General features: G+C 33.5%; 2 protein-coding genes across 2 annotated transcripts; both read left to right on the top strand.

The window, feature by feature from the left end:
• The first annotated feature begins 5,640 nt into the window (after positions 1-5,640).
• LOC112024436 (17.5 kDa class I heat shock protein) lies at positions 5,641-6,339 on the top strand. Its single transcript, XM_024057069.2, has one exon. The coding sequence runs from the start codon at positions 5,731-5,733 to the stop codon at positions 6,184-6,186; it is 456 nt and encodes a 151-aa protein (XP_023912837.1). The 5' UTR covers positions 5,641-5,730; the 3' UTR covers positions 6,187-6,339.
• Positions 6,340-7,685: 1,346 nt separating this feature from the next.
• LOC112017465 (18.1 kDa class I heat shock protein) lies at positions 7,686-12,179 on the top strand. Its single transcript, XM_065779584.1, has 2 exons — positions 7,686-7,763; positions 11,736-12,179. Exons 1-2 carry the CDS (start codon positions 7,686-7,688, stop codon positions 12,177-12,179), a joined length of 522 nt encoding a protein of 173 aa, XP_065635656.1.
• The last annotated feature ends 7,333 nt before the right edge of the window (positions 12,180-19,512 follow it).

The following is a 19,512-nucleotide window of genomic DNA, read 5'->3' as shown; positions in this document are numbered from 1 at the left end:
ATGACAAATTTTAAGCAAGCAAAAAAACCTATTTATGAATAGCAATAGAAAAACACGTATATGAACAAATTTGTTGAAGCAATTAATGATACTTATGACAAGAAGAATCCAATTTTGGCTTCAAAACACACCTAGGTAAGCCTCCAAGTTAGCCTCAAATTCCACTATATATAGCATTGTTATTAATCGTACCAAATAAGAAATGCATTCTCTATCTCAAAAGAATCTCAAAAGAAATAAAACAAGGAAAGAACAAAATAAGGAAATAAGCAAGGTATTATTCTTGCTTGCCATAATTTCAACCAAAAAAAAAAAAACAAATTGAATATTCTAAACTTGAAACTTATCTTTCATGTGTCCAAATCTATTAAAAAACATTGTCTATAAAAATTGTCAATCTTTATAGGCTCAAACTTTACTATTAGACTAATATGTAGCTTCATGCAAATGCACAGATATAATTAAAAACAAAAATCGTAATTATACAATTCAATTTTTTTTTATAGAAGAGGTTCAAATTATGCAAGCTTACACTTTTTTTAAACCATACATTTCTGAAACATGTAATGGTTTCTCATTATACTTATGATTTATAATTTAATTGGTTTTAGACTCTTTGGTTTTTGCACCTAATAATTCACTTGTCACAAAAATTAAAAACTTAGATGGACACGTGACAAAAAATTGGACTTCAATTGAAATCTAATTTAGAATCTAATTGGATTTGTACTCTTTGATTTTTACACTAAATAATTCACTTAGTACTAAATTATAAATTAAATGAGACACGTGGCGAAAAATTGAGAATTGTGAATCATGCTTTGCCAACCTTCCATTTGCATTGAGCCACCAAATCTTGACAAAACATGTAAATATATAATTTTAAGAATTTTCTTTTATCTCAGCATATGATGCAATAGATAACATAACATAATTTTCATTCATTCTAATTATCTTGTGCCTTTACTGCAAGAAAACTTTCATTTTCTCTAAAGAAGTTGTTTTGTTCCCAGGGTTCACTAGCACACAAATGGCCTCTTAATAAAAATCCGGTAATAATAAGATAGTAATTGAGTGATCATAGATTAATGCAAATTGTGGCATATTTTTAATAGATAAAAGTCATATTATATTATTTACATAATCATTCTTTGTCACTTAAAAGAGATATGACCTAATTAATTTACTTTAGTTTGAGTATATTTTAAGTTATTATGAGTTAATTTAGCAGGGAGATAGATTGTTCTATGGTGTAAATAGTAATGTAGCAGATACAACAGGTGGGGCGCTGTTGGATGCTATGGTAGAAGCTGCGCTCAAAGCTAAAAACCATGGTTTCCATTATATTTTGTTTCTAGGTACCAGCAGGCATTTAGTCCATCTACTTCAGCACAGGAAGACCTCAAACTGGCTGCAACAGATCAGGTTAGCTGATTTAGATTTTTTGAACCAAAATGGACTTTGCTATGATGTGTATTTAGTGCCTAAGCTTGTTGTTAATTCTGTTTGATCAGTTGCTAACTTGGCATGTCAAATGCCTCTTAACTGTAGCTGGTTTAATCCAGCTGTTGTGTATTATGTTGGGTTGCTTTCTCCCTTTTTTGGTATCCAAAAAAAAAAAAACTTGTTTCTTTCAGAAAACTATAGTTCCGTTTAACCCTTTTGCTTCAATATATTTTAAGTTATTATTTATGTAATCATGCTTTGTCACTATAGGTTTTATTGGAAGTAGTATTTGAAAGGCATGAAGAATATTATGTTTGTCCCCCCTCCCCCCTCGGTTCCCTCTTTCCATTTTCTTTCTTTTTGAAAAACTCAAGTATTAGACTGATGTGGTAAAAAATAAATAAATAAATAAACAGGATTACCTTCATTATTATGACGCTCTTTCAAGAAATTTGAATACCACAATTATTCATTTATTTAAAAACACTAAAAGAAGAAAGGCAAAAGGGAAAAGAAGAAGAAGAAGAAGGAATCTATGATCTATAAGAAATCTTACAGTATTTCTTCAATTCTTAATATTCTTTTATAACAATCAAGAAAATAAGAAACAACATCAACACAAATATACTTTGAAGAAGTGGACTTCTTTTTCTTTACATAAAATTGACTCAATCAAATTTAAAAAATTATGTGTACTTTGTTTTTTTGAATAAGTATGTTGTTATTCTTCTGTAAAGGGATTTGCATAATTCAAATGCCAAGCAAAGCATAAAGAGATTCAAAGTCCTTATCTGTAATAAGAATTAATAAAGTATATTGTTCTTAAAGGATTGAGAAGGACACTTCTTTTTCTTTATGTAGAATTGACTCAATCAAATTTAAAAATTATATGTATACTTTTTTTGTTTGAAGAAGTATATTGTTCTTTCTTTTGTAAAGGGTTTGCGTAATTCAAATGCCAAGCAAAGCATAAAGAGATTCAACAGCCTTATTTGTAATAATAATTTTTTTTTTTTTAAAAGTATATTGTTTTTAAAGGATTGAGTAGAAGGGCAATTAGGTCTTTTCATGTTGTGCTATATTTTTTATCCAAGTTAACGGCAAACTTGATATCGGGGTGCAAAGCGTAATAAGGATCATAGTTTTGAATGCAAAACATACATTTGAAAAGTTTTGAGTGCAAAGTGTAATAAAAATATATAGTTCAGGGTGGTAAAATGTAATTTCTCCTTAAAAAAAGTTGTTTAATATCCATTGAATTGGCATACACAACCTAAGAATCAATTGAAGTTAAGTGCGTGTAACTACTCAATCAAAATTTTTTTATTATACTTTGCTTGTTTGAAGAAGTTCATTGTTCTTTTCTTTTGTAAGAGGGTTTGCATAATTCTAATGCCAAGCAAAGCATAAAGATTTTTAATGTCCTTTTCTCAAAGGGGGAAAAAGCAATGAGAAGTGTATACATAGTTCAAGAAAACGCTCATTCTTCAACTGCAGAGAGACTTTTGAGAATTGTTTTACAATTTGATTTAGTGTGAATGCTTCATGAAGGAGGAAATGATACCAAAAGGAAAAGTTCCATGTAATTCAACCATCTTAGTGAAACAAGTTGATACCAAGGATAAAGTTGAGGCTATAGACCATCATTGATATTGATTGAATTACTTAAGCGGTTAAACACTGAAAACTGAGAAGAATCATACATATATTAAAGAAAGAGTTACATACTTACATTAGCTGCATAGGGCATGCTTTCATGTCTTTTAGTCAAAATATTAAAGAGCAACTATGCTCAACTTTACTCAGCTAAACCCTACCAATAAAAATGGGGTGGCTCTAAACATCTTAACAACTAACTGAGCTTATATAACCAAATTCATTTATTTTAGACAAGGTAAGTCAAGAAACACGAATCATAAGCTAATCAAATGCACACATTGATTGAATATCTACCAAGTATACTAAGTAGGCAACACCACTTAGAAGTTCAATCAGTTCTTAAATCACCAACTAGCTAAAAATCAAACCATCCAATTACATTGAGAGATTATCAGATCAAACCCAGAAGATTAAGAAATATATGAGTGGTTAGTAAATAAAAATGGCTCTCCCTTCCCATCTTGATCCGAGTTATAGAGAATAAACCTCTTATTTGGAGCATATCCTTTTTATCTATCATGTGTCTAAACAAACTCAACGAAAACCCCATATATGTTTCTAGACTGCGCATGCATTTTGCCCCCAACAACAAAGCTTTGGATTTTCTTTTTGATCTCAATCCAACTCATACCTATTTCTTTTGCCACCCCCTTCTCCCTCGTGCTCTTAATAGTCCTTTCTCTCTCGGCTTTCTTTGAGCAATGTTAGAACTACAAATAATCACACAACTTTTGCTACAACTCGCCACGTGGTGAGTTATGAGTGGTGGAGGTGTGGACCCACATGGACCCCCCACTTTTTCTTCACTACTTACAATTTTCCATGTGATGAGTTGTGATAAAAGTTGTGTAATTGTTTGTGGTCTTAGCATTTTTCGCTTCCAGGTGCTGCCAAAATCAACTAATCTGTAGAATATAAAGTGTTCTCCAAATAATAGAATGAGACAAAATAATTAGTTGATAAAGAATACCATGTCATCCATTTCTTGGTGGAATAATGTCAGCAAAGATGGTTTAAACATGGAAAAAGTTGCTGATTCTAGTTTTTTTTTTTTTTGCCCCTATTTTCTTTCGGCTGGGATGGTAAAAATAATAATAAAGGCACATTAAACTTTAATTAATTCTTTAAATCATAAGAAATATATAACCATTCCATATCACATTAGGCATCATAGGGCCTTTTCACTTCAAGTTATAAAAAGTCATGCAATTTTCTCTACATATTGGTAAACTTATAAAATCTTTAATCCCAAAACCATGGGATTTTTATGAAAATACATAATTTTCAAATGGGTAAAATCAAGAACAATTACCATATGTGTAGCAATATAATTGGGCACAATTTTTCTCCCTAAACATGGCCATAAACTCATCTAAAAATTCGTGTAAGACAAAAAAAAAAAAGCTCATTAACAATAAAATTATCTAATACACACATATTTTTCTAAGATAAAATAATTTAAGTCGAACATTTGGACTCACCATAAAAATTAAAACTTGAAATATCAAATACCAAAATTTTTAAGGAACTAATTTTAGATCTCACACAACTCAACATGAGATTTGATTCCATGCACTGTGAATAATGGTTGATCATGCTGTCTCTAGTGTCAATCGCATTTGAGTTTCATCTAATCTTCCACGATTTCCATAGCTCGAAGAACAAAGCCTCCTATTTTAACAAATATGTGCTTTGAGGCATGTTGTTTCATCGCACCTTTAATTGTGTTAACACCAAAAGTGAGAAACTTTTTCACATCTTAAACAAAGAGATGAGCAAGAAAGAAATATAGGATAGGAAAAGAAATACACCTTATAACAATAATTTGAGGAGAGAAAGAAGAAGTATGTCATTGACATCTTAGAGATATTTATGAAGATTTTTTTCCTTTGTGTTCTCTGGGGAATTTTGTGAAACATATATAGGACTAGGGTGTTGTCATAAGGTTTGGGCTTTTGATTTGGAGGATTCCCTGGGTTAATCAAGAATTGCAAACTGCGTACCAAAATCTTTGAACTATAAATATAAAAATGGAACCACCCGATGGTTCATATTACTCTACTATGAGAAGTGCTATGTCTACAACATTTTCATAACATTTTTACAACAAATCATATGTAATTAGTTGTTATTAGTTCAAACCATTGAGATTATTTTTTTATCTCAACAATAACAACCAGTAGTAACTTGTCACTTAAGATTTGTTATAAAAATATTGTGGATATAACATTTCTCATTAAATATATATTATTATTTTTTTTATAATTTTTTTCCGCGTATTTCAGGGTAGCTACTAGTTCTACAGTATAAACATATTGTCGGGCTATAAAATATAAGGCCAGATATTCAGGGGACTTGTTAAACCATGGGCCATGAGCCTCTTCAAGCTTCAATTAGGTCCTATAAACGTGCCCACAAAATAGCTCCTACATAGTTCTCTATAGTCCTGGAAAGTTCCAAAAAACCCAAAAATCTCAAAACCAAAAACAGGGCCTAGACTACACTAGAATCCTCTTAGTCAATCTTTATAAATATCCAACCCATCATATCCTTCAACCATCGAAAAAAACTCAGCAAAAATCTTACAGTCTCTGAAGTTATACACAACAACATCAAAGTTCAAAAATGTCGATGATTCCAAGCTTCTTCGGTGGCCAACGTAGCAATATCTTCGACCCATTCTCCCTAAACGTATGGGACCCGTTCAAGGATTTTCCAACCCAAATTTCCAAAGAGAATTCTGCTTTTGTCAACACTCGTATTGATTGGAAAGAGACCCCAGAAGCTCACGTGTTGAAGGCCGATCTTCCTGGGCTCAACAAGGAGGAAGTGAAAGTCGAGGTCGAAGATGACAGAGTGGTTCGGATAAGTGGAGAGAGGAAGATAGAGAAGGAAGACAAGAATGACACGTGGCATCGTGTCGAGCGGAGTAGTGGCAAGTTTGTGAGGAGTTTCAGGTTGCCGGAGAATGTGAAGATGGATCAGATCAAGGCTGCTATGGAGAATGGGGTTCTCACTGTTACTGTTCCTAAAGTGGAGGTGAAGAAATCTGATGTAAAGGCCATTGAAATCTCTGGTTGATTTTGTTTGTGGGTCATGTTCTATTAGCTTCATGAAATGGAAAAGTGTGTGTCTGTGTGTGCCTTGAGAAACATGATTAATCTCAGCTGTGAATGTTTTGTGTGCGCGAAGTGTTTGCTTAAAATATCTATGCAAATAATACTTTTTGGTTAATTTTGTTGATGTTCAAGTATTTTTTGTCCTTATCTCCTTCTTCTTTTGTGAAATCCTCTTAAATGGATTTTTAAGACTACAATTTTGGGCACCTAACAGACATTTTCAATAGGAGGATTAAAGGTTGAATAAAATTAAAAGTTTGAGGGCTGCATTGAATGAATTTGAAATTTAAGCACTGAATTGAGTTTTATTTAAATTTAGAAGGTACAATTTGTAATTTAGCCCACAAAGTTAACAACGGTTGGTTGCATTCTGGCTTCATATATTTTTTGTAGCTTCCCAGCCTTAAGTGTTATGGGCCTTATGGCTGAAAAGTCTTACAAGTTACAACCAAGTTGGAAGCTCACAAACATGCACTTCACAAAAAATATGACATTTTAACCTCGAAAGAAGAAACTCTACAAAATATAATATTTATACCCACCAAAAACATAGAAAGTAGATGGAAAGGTTTTATTGAGTAGAGGAACGTAAGAGTGGAAATGAGCTTTAGAAGTGGTTTTTAGTGAAAGTTTGAGAGTACTCAAAATATGTGGGCTATTTTTAAGGCTCAAGAGCAATATACTTGAATGGCCGTGGGGATACAATTTTGTGGTGGAAACTATCCAAAAACAATTGGGTTGGAAGGAAAGAATGACTATCACTTATTGGCATGGAAGAAGATCAGCAGGCCCACATAGGAAGGAAGGACTTTGGGCCTTCACATGTGAAAATTTATGTTGTAATATGCCGGGTATTTCACACATAGGTGGGCCTCATAGTGTGTGGGACCTACCAACGTGTGAGTGACATATATGTCAAGTACATCATATACTAGCTCCTTTACATGGAGCAAATACGTGTATATTTCTTCTTCATCACGCCATTATTAAACTAAGATATCAATCGATTTTTGATATAGGCAGAAATTAAATTTAGAATTTCTTATTCAATTATTAGAAGTTTTATCAATTGACTTAACTAGAAACCACACATTATATTATTTTTAACATTACATATATATATATATATATTTCTTTGTTCTATCTCTTAGGTTTTGTTTTTTGGTTGGAAATGATTATTGTAAGTATGGAAAATGGAGAACAGAAATTGAAGTTTGTAGTTGTTTGGTTAAGAGTGAAAAAGTGAAATGATTTTGGTAGGGCTTAAGAGTTTTCTTTCCTATCCCACCAAAACACAATCTCCCCAAAATGGGGAGAAAAGGAGGGCAAAAATTTTTGGACAAAAATGCTAATGTCACAAGCTTCTCCTCCATTATGTTTGTATGTGCTTACTGCTGCAGCTGTTGTCTTCTGTTTTTTTTTTTTTTTTTAAGGAGTTTCAGGTTGCCGGAGAATGTGAAGATGGATCAGATCAAGGCTGCTATGGAGAATGGGGTTCTCACTGTTACTGTTCCTAAAGTGGAGGTGAAGAAATCTGATGTAAAGGCCATTGAAATCTCTGGTTGATTTTGTTTGTGGGTCATGTTCTATTAGCTTCATGAAATGGAAAAGTGTGTGTCTGTGTGTGCCTTGAGAAACATGATTAATCTCAGCTGTGAATGTTTTGTGTGCGCGAAGTGTTTGCTTAAAATATCTATGCAAATAATACTTTTTGGCTAATTTTGTTGATGTTCAAGTATTTTTTGTCCTTATTTCCTTCTTCTTTTGGGAAATCCTCTTAAATGGATTTTTAAGACTACAATTTTGGGCACCTAATAGACATTTTCAATAGGAGGATTAAAGGTTGAATAAAATTAAAAGTTTGAGGGCTGCATTGAATGAATTTGAAATTTAAGCACTGAATTGAGTTTTATTTAAATTTAGAAGGTACAATTTGTAATTTAGCCCACAAAATTAACAACGGTTGGTTGCATTCTGGCTTCATATATTTTTTGTAGCTTCCCAGCCCTAAGTGTTATGGGCCTTATGGCTGAAAAGTCTTACTACCAAGTTGGAAGCTCACAAACATGCACTTCACAAAAAATATGACATTTTAACCTCGAAAGAAGAAACTCTACAAAATATAACATTTATACCCACCAAAAACATAGAAAGTAGATGGAAAGGTTTTATTGAGTAGAGGAACGTAAGAGTGGAAACGAGCTTTAGAAGAGGTTTTTAGTGAAAGTTTGAGAGTACTCAAAATATGAGGGCTATTTTTAAGGCTCGAGCAATATACTTGAATGGCCGTGGGTATACAATTTTGTGGTGGAAACTATCCAAAAACAATTGGGTTGGAAGGAAAGAAATTTGACTATCACTTATTGGCATGGAAGAAGATCAGCAGGCCCACATAGGAAGAAAGGAGTTTGGGCCTTCACATGCAACATATAAATGTTGCGGGTATCTCACACATAGGTGGGCCCCACAGTGTGTGGGACCCACCAGCGTGTGAGTGACATATATGCCAAGTACATCATATACTAGCTCCTCTACATAGAGCAAATACGTGTATATTTCTCCTTCATCATGCTATCATTAAACTAAGATATCAATTGGTTTTTGATATAGGCAGAGATTAAATTTAGAATTTCTTATTTAATTATTAGAAGTTTTATCAATTGACCTAATTAGAAATCACACATTATATTATTTTTAACATTACATATATATATATATATATTTCTTTGTTCTATCTCTTAGGTTTTGTTTTTTGGTTGGAAATGATTATTGTAAGTATGGAAAATGGAGAAGAGAAATTGAAGTTTGTAGTTGTTTGGTTAAGAGTGAAAAAGTGAAATGATTTTGGTAGAGCTTAAGAGTTTTCTTTCCTGTCCCACCAAAACACAATCTCCCCAAAATGGGGAGAAAAGGAGGGCAAAAATTTTTGGACAAAAATGCTAATGTCACAAGCTTCTCCTCCATTATGTTTGTATGTGCTTGTTGCTGCAACTGTTGACTTTTGTTTTGTTTTTTTTTTTTTTGTTTTTTTTTTTGTTTTTTGGTTTATTTTTTTTGTTGTATGTACATCGCTAATTCACTTAGTATTTATTGTGACATACTCTATCTTAAATAAGATTTTATCATTTTTAATTTAGGAAAGCTATAGCTATAGTGTAATATGTATTGTTAGTTAATATTTTATATGTGACACATGAATTAAAAAAATTTGTCTAGCCTTTTTACATAACTTAATACACTAATTGAACTATTTTCATATGTGTGTGTGTGTGTGTAGGGATAAGGGCCCAAAATGGTATTTTGGTCTTTGGGCCTTAGTCGAGGACGTTGATTGGTCCGAGGACGAATAAACAGTGGTGAGGATGTTAGGTTTATAATCCCATGAGTAAAATACAAACGGAAAGACTGGGAAAGGTGGTCCGAGGAGAGTTATCTCCTCGGATGAGCAAAGCACAAATTAAATATACATCCTATCATTTAAAGTGACCTTCCAAGATGTTCTACTGATAAGGATGTGTATTATAAACGTACAGGAGGGATGGAAGCTTAGAAATATCTAAAGAAAAGCTACTGTCACCGCATTGAATGTTCTGCAAATAACTTTCTGGCCGCATTTATGTAAAGAAGATCCCTGAACAGTGCTACCTTGGCTATCCCAACTCATAAAGAGCCAGAAGGGGTGTTCGATGGGACAAGTATTCAAGTGGTGGCTTGGATGATCAACAAATGAAGGGTCAAGATCATTCAAAGTAAGATATATAATGTAAGAGGCCCCTGGAGAAAAGGGGATCAGAAAAATTAAGAAGAAAAAGATAGTAACAATCAGGATTCTAACTTGCAATCGAACTTTGAGAGAGATATATAGGAACCAATATCCTCGGACATTGCTGAGGACATTTTTCCTTAGTGTAAATTTGCTATCTTCATTCCTCTATCATCAAGATCTATTTTACTTGTTGTTTGATTTATTAAAACCCGGTTTTCCAACTCTTTTCTCTACAAATTCATTGTTTTTGGGCTTTTTGGGCCTAAGTCCATCTACCTTTTGGACTAGGAATTCAAATTAGGTCATTACAATATATATATATATATATATAACATATTTTAAAATTTTTAATTCTAAAAATAAATTTGAATAATCAGTATAAGGATAAATATCATGTATGAGATGGTCATTGTCTCTCTTTGTACTATTGAATTTTACATATTGAATAACGAATTTCGGTAGTGACTTTGTCAGAAATACTATTAATTTTAGTTTTTCTTTTGCTAGTGAGAGAAATGAAGAGTAAATTTTTTAAGAGATTTAAAATTATTAACTTATTGTCACAGACTCTTTAATATTTATTTTTTAATTTGAACTTTAGAGTTACAAAATAATATCAAAACATATCAATTTAAACTAATCAGATCATTCTTTTTCAATAAAGCAACCCAAGTTCATAACACTAAACAAATTTTCATTAAATTAGATGTTATCTTTTATGAATTAATTATAATAATTTAAATAAGTTTTTTTTTTTTTACAAATTCTCTATTTAATTCCTAATTAATTATATATATCATATATTATTTTATTTTATTTATTTACTAATGATAATTTCAGAGACTCAATTTTTAGCTGAAAATTTTTCGATGGTTGAGAACTTGATGGGTGGGTGTTATAAGTTGACGAAGAGGATTCTAGTGTAGTCTAGGCCGTTTTAGTGTGGTGATTTTTGGTTATTTGAAACTTTCTAGGACTATTGACAACTATGTAGGAGCTACTTTGTGGGCACGTTTATAGGACCTAATTGAAGCTTGAAGAGAATCATGGCCATGGTTTACAAGTCCCTTGTATGTCTTGCCTTTATAGCCCAACAATATATATTAACCAGATTTGCTCCTGCGATGAGGTTTTTTTTTTTTTTTTTTTTTTTTTTTTTTTTTTTTTTAATTTGAATTTAACGTAATTTTTCAATTTGAATTTATCTATTATTAGTGAAGTTATCCGAATGAATTTTTAAGAAATTAAAATTTAAGATTTGAAAATGAGTAAACTCAAGATTTAGTGTGTGCTAGTTTTGAGAAAAATGTATCAAATGTGCATGAGATATATTTAAATAGAGTGTGCTAATTTTTAGAAAAAAGTTTATCCGGTAATTTTTTTTTGAATTTTTTTGAATTACAATTTTAAACCTTTTTTTTTGTTTTTTTAAGAATAAAAATTATCTAATTAGATTATGGGTATTTTGACATTTTACGAAGTTATAACTGACTTTCTTAATTTTCTTAATATATAGAGATGATTATATTTAGAACTAGTTTTTATTTTTTTTAATAATACAAGACATAAATTTTATTCTAATTTAATCTAAGTGTATGTGCTTGTAAAATTTCCTCTCGAGACTTGTATCCGTTACTCGAGACTTGTACCCCAGTGTGCAGTGATATATTTAGAACTAGCAGCTAGCTTGCAATACGCAAAAAAAAAAAATNTGGGAAATCCTTGAATGGGTCCCATACGTTTAGAGAGAATGGGTCGAAGATATTGCTGCGTTGGCCACTGAAGAAAGTTGGAATGTATGGGACCCATTCAAGGATTTCCCAACCCAAATTTCCAAAGAGAATTCTGCTTTCGTTAACAGTACTCGTGTTGATTGGAAAGAGACCCCAGAAGCTCACGTGTTGAAGGCCGATCTTCCTGGGCTAAACAAGGAGGAAGTGAAAGTCGAGGTCGAAGATGACAGAGTGGTTCGGATTAGTGGAGAGAGGAAGATAGAGAAGGAAGACAAGAATGACACGTGGCATCGTGTCGAGCGGAGCAGTGGCAAGTTCGTGAGGAGTTTCAGGTTGCCGGAGAATGTGAAGATGGATCAGATTAAGGCTGCGATGGAGAATGGGGTTCTTACTGTTACTGTTCCTAAGGTGGAGGTGAAGAAAACTGATGTCAAGGCCATTGAAATCTCTGGTTGATTGTGCTTTTTGGGAACATGATGATTAATCTCAGCTGTGAATGTTGTGTGTGTGAAGTGTTCGCAAGAAATATTAAATATCTATGCAAATAATAAAATTTGGCTAATTATTAGCAAAAATAAAAAATGATAATAATAATAATAATAATTTTTTTTTTTTTTAATGTTCTAATATTTTTGGTCCTTATTCCTTCTTCTTTTCTGAAATTTCAGTGCATTCCTCTTGAGTAAATTACCCTTCTATTTTTTAATTTTTCAAAAAATAGTTTTTATTTAATTGATGGGATTTATAAGACTACATTTTTGGGCACTTAATAGACATTAACAGGAGGATTAAAGATGAATAAAATTTGAAATTTAAGCATGAGTTTTTGGTAAAGCTAAGTGGAACAATTTGTAATTTGGGCCTAACATTTAAGAACGGTTAGTTGCATTTTATAAGTTTTATGGGCTTATGGCTGACAAATCCTATTACCAAATACTGTTATACATGTTGGAAGGCCACAAATATGCTCTTCACAAAATATGACACCTTAACCTAGAAACTAGAAAGAAGAAACTCACGAAATATAACATTTAAGGTCTATTTGGATGCTGTTTATTTACTGAAAATATTATAGTAAAATAATTTTTAAATGTGTGAATAGTGCTGTAGGACCAAAAAATATATTGGTATATGTGTTTTACTAAGTTTGGTAATTTCATAAACAGTGCTATAGGACCCTAAAAAAAGGCCAAATGCAGCTGAAATATAATTTCAGCTGTTGGTAAACGCACACTTATACCCAAGAAACATTGAAAGTAGGTAGAAATTAGAAAGGTTTTATTGAGTAGAGGAATGTAGGAGTGAAAGTGAGCTTCAGAAGAGGTTCTGACTTCTGAGTGATGGCTTGGGAGAATTCATAATAAGTGGACTCTTTTTAAGACTAAAGAGGAATACTTGAATGACCATGGGGATACATTTTTGTGGTGGAAACTAGCCGATTACAATGGGCTGGTTATAATGCAATGTTACTATCCCTTAGTGGCATGGAAGGCCTAAATAGGAAGGAAGGAGTTTTGGGCCTTCACTTGACTCGAGCTTAATTTGGGCTTGCCTAGTTAAATTGGCATTTTTTTTTTTTGAGAAATCGGAAAGGAATATTATTACTTCAATAAAAACTTGGCGAAAAGCACATTTTCGTCCCTATATTTTTACACGATTTTCATTTTGGTCCCTAACTTTTTTTTTTACCGCTTTTAGTCCCTATCCTGGAAAACGCCTATCGTTTTAATTCCTGCCGTTACATCAGAGACGAAAAATGCTGTCATGGCAAACAGATGGCACTGTTGGCTGACGTGGCCATTAAAATAATAATAAAAAATATTATTTGGTATTAAAAAAATTTACCCAAACAATTACCCAAAAAACCCAGATACCCAACAAGCAAAACAACTACAAAAACTCAAAAAATAAAAATAAAAAAAATAAAAACATAGAGACAGCCATAATAAAAACCTGAGCTTGGTGGGCTTGGGTTTGCGCTTGTTAACGAGCGGCTTCTTCACATCGTTAGCTGGGTAGAACTTGGGAGCTTTGGCAGCCGGAGCAGGAGCCTTGGGCTGAGCGTCGTGGCGAGGGAAAACGCCGCCGTTTTTGGCCTTGATAGCCCAGAGGCCTCGCTTGTGGTACATCTTGGACCTAGAGTACTTGCCGACCTCGTGAACCAGATCTGGGTTCCGGCTAACCTTTGGGGTCCTCTACTTTGGTGCCATTGGAATTGAGTTGGGTGGCTGTGGGTTAATGTTTAGGTGGCTGGGTGTTTGGGTTGGCCGGATCTGTGTTTGGGTGGCCGGAAATGGTGGTTTGGTGGCTGTGGGTTAGTATTTAGGTGGCTGGGTTGGTGTTTGGGTTGGCCGGATCTATGTTTGGATGGCCGGAAATGGTGGTTTGGTGTTTGGGTGGCTGTGGGTTGGTGTTTAGGGGGCTAGGTTGCTATGGGTTGGTGTTTAGGTGGCTGGGTTGGTGTTTGGGTTGGCCGGATCTGTGTTTGGATGGCTGGAAATGGTGGTTTGGTGTTTGGGTGGCTGTGGGTTGGTGTTTAGGGGGCTAGGTTGCTGTGGGTTAGTGTTTAGGTGGCTGGGTTGGTGTTTGGCCGGAAATGGTGGTTTGGTGTTGGTGTTCTTAGTGTTCTTCTTCAAGATACTTTTTGATCTTAATTCATATAAATTTTTATTTTTATTTTTGTTTTGATTTTTTTTACTTAGTTAAAATTAATAAATTAATTTTTAAATTTTTTTAATACCAAATAATATTTTTTATTATTATTTTAATGGCCACGTCAAGGCTGGGTTGGTGTTTGGCCGGAAATGGTGGTTTGGTGTTGGTGTTCTTAGTGTTCTTCTTCAAGATACTTTTTGATCTTAATTCATATAAATTTTTATTTTTATTTTTGTTTTGATTTTTTTTACTTAGTTAAAATTAATAAATTAATTTTTAAATTTTTTTAATACCAAATAATATTTTTTATTATTATTTTAATGGCCACGTCAACCAACAGTGCCATCTGTTTGCCACGTCAGCATTTTTCGTCTTTGATGTAACGGCAGGGACTAAAACAATAGGCGTTTTCCAGGATAAGGACTAAAAGCGGTAAAAAAAAAAGTTAGGGACCAAAATGGAAATCGTGTGAAAATGTAGGGACGAAAATATACTTTTCGCCTAAAAACTTTTGTTAACACAAACAAGGTAGGTAGCATCACTATGGAGGTCCTCTAGCCAGATTTGAGGGGTAATAGAATGATTTACCAATTTGGCTAACTTATCAGCAACGGCATTGCCATTGCGTTTTACATGAGAAAAAGAACGTGAATGGAAATTTAGAGTAGCACACTTTGAGTCCTCCACTATATTGCCAAAAGATGCTAGACAATCTGATTTAGAGCTGAAGTGTTTGATGATAGTTTCAGAGTCCCTTTCGATCACCACGCCTCGTAATCCTACCTCATGTGCAAAGGACATGGCTTTTCGGCAAGCCAAAGCTTCTATATCTTCTACAGTGGGGGGCAGAGAGATTTTTTTAGAGAGAGCAGCTATCACTTCACCCTTAGACTATGTTGCACAGACACGGACATGGACACGGACACGGACACGACACAGACACGGATACGGAGATACGGCAATTTTTGAAAAATAAGGACATGACACGGCGGGAACACGGCGGTTAAATAATTAATTATATTTTATATTTAGGCATATTTTATATATATATATATATATTTTGGTAAACATTTTATATATATTACCTTGTGTGTATATTGTAGGGACTCAGTTTGGATTGACCCTGAATTTGGATGAGTTTTCAGCCTAACAAGCCCAAACAATAAATTTATAGAGAGTGGGTTAAAGGTTTAGATGCTGGCCTTCGATCACCATGCATGAACTTTCTTTTATAAAAATATACTTAGAGTTTCTTTACAAATGGGGGGATGCTCCTCGGCCCGTGGCCGAGGAGACCCTTTTCTTCTTTCTCTTCCCTTCCCCCCCTCTTTTACTTTACTTACTTTTCTTATATAGTTTTCATCTGCCTATCTCCTTATTCCATCTATTGATCATCCATTTGCCTCTCTTCTGGCCGTCTGTTCCATCAGAGGCCTTATCAGTACTCAAGTGGTTCACTCTGATCAACGTTGCCCTGCCAAGGGGTTATATCCCCATTAATGCGGCCAGAAGGGTTAGGTGAATGCATTAAGTGCGAATGTGACAGCTTGCTCTGGGCTTGTCCCCTCCCAAAAGTTATCCTTAGAATGCCGAGGACGAACAGGTTCTTTGCGTGGGTTACAACAGAGGCTTTGTCTGACTTAGCCTTGGCTGGTCAGTCCTCCTTGGCGTTGGCCTTGGGCTTACTATGCGATGGGCTGTGGTTATCAAGCCCACGGACCCTACAATAGCCCCTCAAAACCCTGCGGCACGTTCCCTCGGACGGGGAGGAGGGTTTTGATACCTGCGGGCCCTCTAGACGAGTCGCCCCACTTCGGTTTATGTTGATGCTGGCGGCTTTTTGACTGCCCGATGCGCGTTTTTAGCGTTTCAAGACTTAATGGGTGCCTACATTAAATTTTGGCGGCACCACATTTCCCACTTTCAACGGCATGATCTTTTGCTTTTATGAGCAAGCGGTTACATTTGGGGAACCTAAGGGGGAGTATAAGTACCTGTTTGAACCGCCTGGTTTCATCATTTTCGCGCTTACAATTATTGACGCGTATGATTTGAATCTGGTTCGACTTGTACACTATCTGAAGAGTATCGTCATACTTCTGTAAGTCTTCTTTTTCTAGCGGCCCCAAATTTCCTTGATTTTACTCCTCCTTTTCTTCTTTTAGAACTTTTAGTTGTCTTTGGGGAATGGGTAAGTTTAAGAAATTGGTTGAGTCCGACGAGATGATGAACAAATTCATTGTCGACTATGGGATACCCAATAATGTGAGTATTTTTTTTTTTTTTTTTTTTTTGAATTAAAAGAAAAAAATCTGTAAAAAAAAGAAAAGAAAAGAAAACATTTAAGGTAAGGGGAATGATGTCGACGTTCCCCTTATTTATTTATTTATTTATTTTTCCAGATTTTTTTTCTTTTAATTTTGAAAAAAAAAAAAATGAAAGTTAACGACAGCCTTAACTAGGGTTTAACGGAATCCTACATTGACAAAAATTGAAAGTTAGAGGACTGAATTGACAAAACTGAAAGTTAGAGAACTGAAATGAAAAATAGTGAAAGTTAGAGGGGCAGTTTTGCATTTTTATCTATTTTTTATTTCAAAACTTATCACAATTGTACCATTTCTAAACTGGGCTGCAAATTGGGCCGAAAATCTTACACTCTTGATGCCAATAGAGTCCATAAGAATCTAAGGTTTATAAGAATTGGGGTCTAGAAGCAAATTGGGGTTTATAAGAATTTTGGTTTGGGAGAGGCACTCACGCAAGAGAGATGTGGAAAAATTTTGGTTTTGTTTTAATTGATTTTAGAGAAGGGTGTTTCAGTTTTCTAAGTTTGTTTCACCTAAGAATGAAGCATGTGCTTGTCACGTGCAGTAAGATTTCGTTAAATAGAACAGAAAAAATAACATCGAGGTGTAAAATGTGATAGTTTAGGGTGCAAAATGTGCGTTAAAATAGTTTAGGTTGCAAAGTGTAATTTGGTGCATAGTTTAGGGTGGTAAAGTGTAATTTCTCCTATTATTATTTTAAGGAAATAAACATAAAAAAGGATTCAATAAATCAAATCAACTAAAACCTATACATCTCTCTCTCTCTCTATAGTAATTTTATCTAATTTTCCATTCATTTCTTTTATCTTGCAAGCAGTGTTGTTGTGACACAGAACAAGTTTACCAACTTGACTTAAACAACATGAAGTAACAAACTGACAACGTCAATTAATTGAACCTATATATACTAAAAGAAAAGAAAAATATTTATTACATGGGAAAAAAATTGTTGCAATAACAACAAAGTCATTGCAATAGTTGATACGAGTTGTTGCAATAAAATTTGAAGTAATAGGTTTGTGCAACAAAAAAATCATTGAAGTAAAATTTAGATATTTTAATGACAACGTTGCTATTACATATTTGTTGTTGCAATAAACAATTTATTACTTCAAATATCTTGTAACAATAGGTTATTACTTTACAAATTTTATTACAATAGATTGCAAATAATTTACCAAAATAATTTGGGTCAAGTTATTGCTGTTGTGAAATTTTAAAATACTCGCAAGTGTACGAACCGTACCGAAGTATAGTTTGACAAGAACGAGGTCGAACCCACAAGGACTTGAATGAACGTAGGAAAATTAATTAAACCTTAACCAAATTAATCCTAATCTAGTTTAATAAAAATTGGTTGTTTTGAAATTAAATAAACTAAGCAAATAATAAAATTAAGCAAATAGTTAAACTAAGCAAAAGATATAAAGCAATAAAAAGATGAAAACAATCAAGGGAAAGGAATTAAGGTTTTGGAATTCGCCTTGCTAGTTATATTAGCATATATTTATGATCATTAATTTTTCCCACCTCACTACATGATAATCTGGAAATCAATCTTGCTATCATGGAAAATATTCTCGTTAAAATCCTTATTTTAAAAATCAAAGGCATGTTCTTCTTCGCTTCTTAAGTATAAAACCAAATCATCAATTGTATCCATAGCTAAACAAATCACAAGATATATCCAATTCTAAAAGTCAAATCATAAATTGTATCCATTGACAGACAAATCACAAACGATATCCAATTCTATAATCAAAAATTAATAAACCAAGCATTCAATTAATTAAGACAAATCCTAAATCATGAGAAAAACATGATTGAACTCATATCTAGAATCCCATCTTAGTCAATTGATATGAAGCAAGAACAATTTAAATCATTAAAGAACAACTATTGTGGGAAAAATTCAATCACATAAATATTACTGATAATCCTTAACAAGGTTTCATCCTCAACCCTAATTATAAATTTAGCTACTCATGGTAATTGAAATAAACAAAAGAATAAAATATTAAACATTAAACTAGACAAATAAAATAGAGAAAGAAATAGTCACAATGCTATCATGGAGAAAAGCTACAGAGAAGCCACATGCGGCACTGCCTCTTGCTCCAATTTTCTGTTTTGCATGTCAGCCCTAGCACTAGCCTCAGTCCCCCCTGAATTTTTCCCTAAAAAGCCTTTAAATTGGTCAATGAATCCTATTACAAGTTGAATTCCCGTTTGGAGAAAATCCCAGACTTTTAGGCTTTACTTAACCGACTATTTAGGCCCACTTAACGTCATAATTAGGGCTTCTAGTAAACTACAAAGTTGTAGCCCTTTAAGTTAACTTTCCAGCCCATTTTGAATCATCTCAATTGGACATCTGAGCCGAAAGTTATGCTGAAAATACTAACTGATGTACAGGCTGGAATCCTAATCCAAATTGGACTTGGATTTGGTGCAAATTTCCTTTGATTTCTTACTCCAATTGGACTTAAATTTAATATTCATGCCTGGCTGGATGTAAATTGGCTTGATTCAATTGGCCTAGCCCCACTTTGCATGTAAAGCCCTTGTTACCTGCAACACAAAGATATTATATAATCAGTCACAAAATAACATAAAAGTAAGGCCAAATATGTAGATATGTGAGTACTTTATTGTATATATTTCATGCACATCAAATACCCCCAAACTTACATTTTGCTAGTCCTCGAGCAAAACAGATAAAGAGTAAAACAAAACAAAGAAATTAAAAACAAAGGAAAAGGAAATCCTAACTAATCCACTTTCGCTGGAAATTTCGATTGCAT

Source organism: Quercus suber, unplaced genomic scaffold (assembly GCF_002906115.3).
Source record: "Quercus suber isolate HL8 unplaced genomic scaffold, Cork oak 2.0 scaffold_214, whole genome shotgun sequence".
NCBI classification, from domain to species: Eukaryota; Viridiplantae; Streptophyta; class Magnoliopsida; order Fagales; family Fagaceae; genus Quercus; species Quercus suber.
Note: the sequence above shows the minus strand (reverse complement) of the source record. Positions and strands in the feature narration are given on the sequence as shown.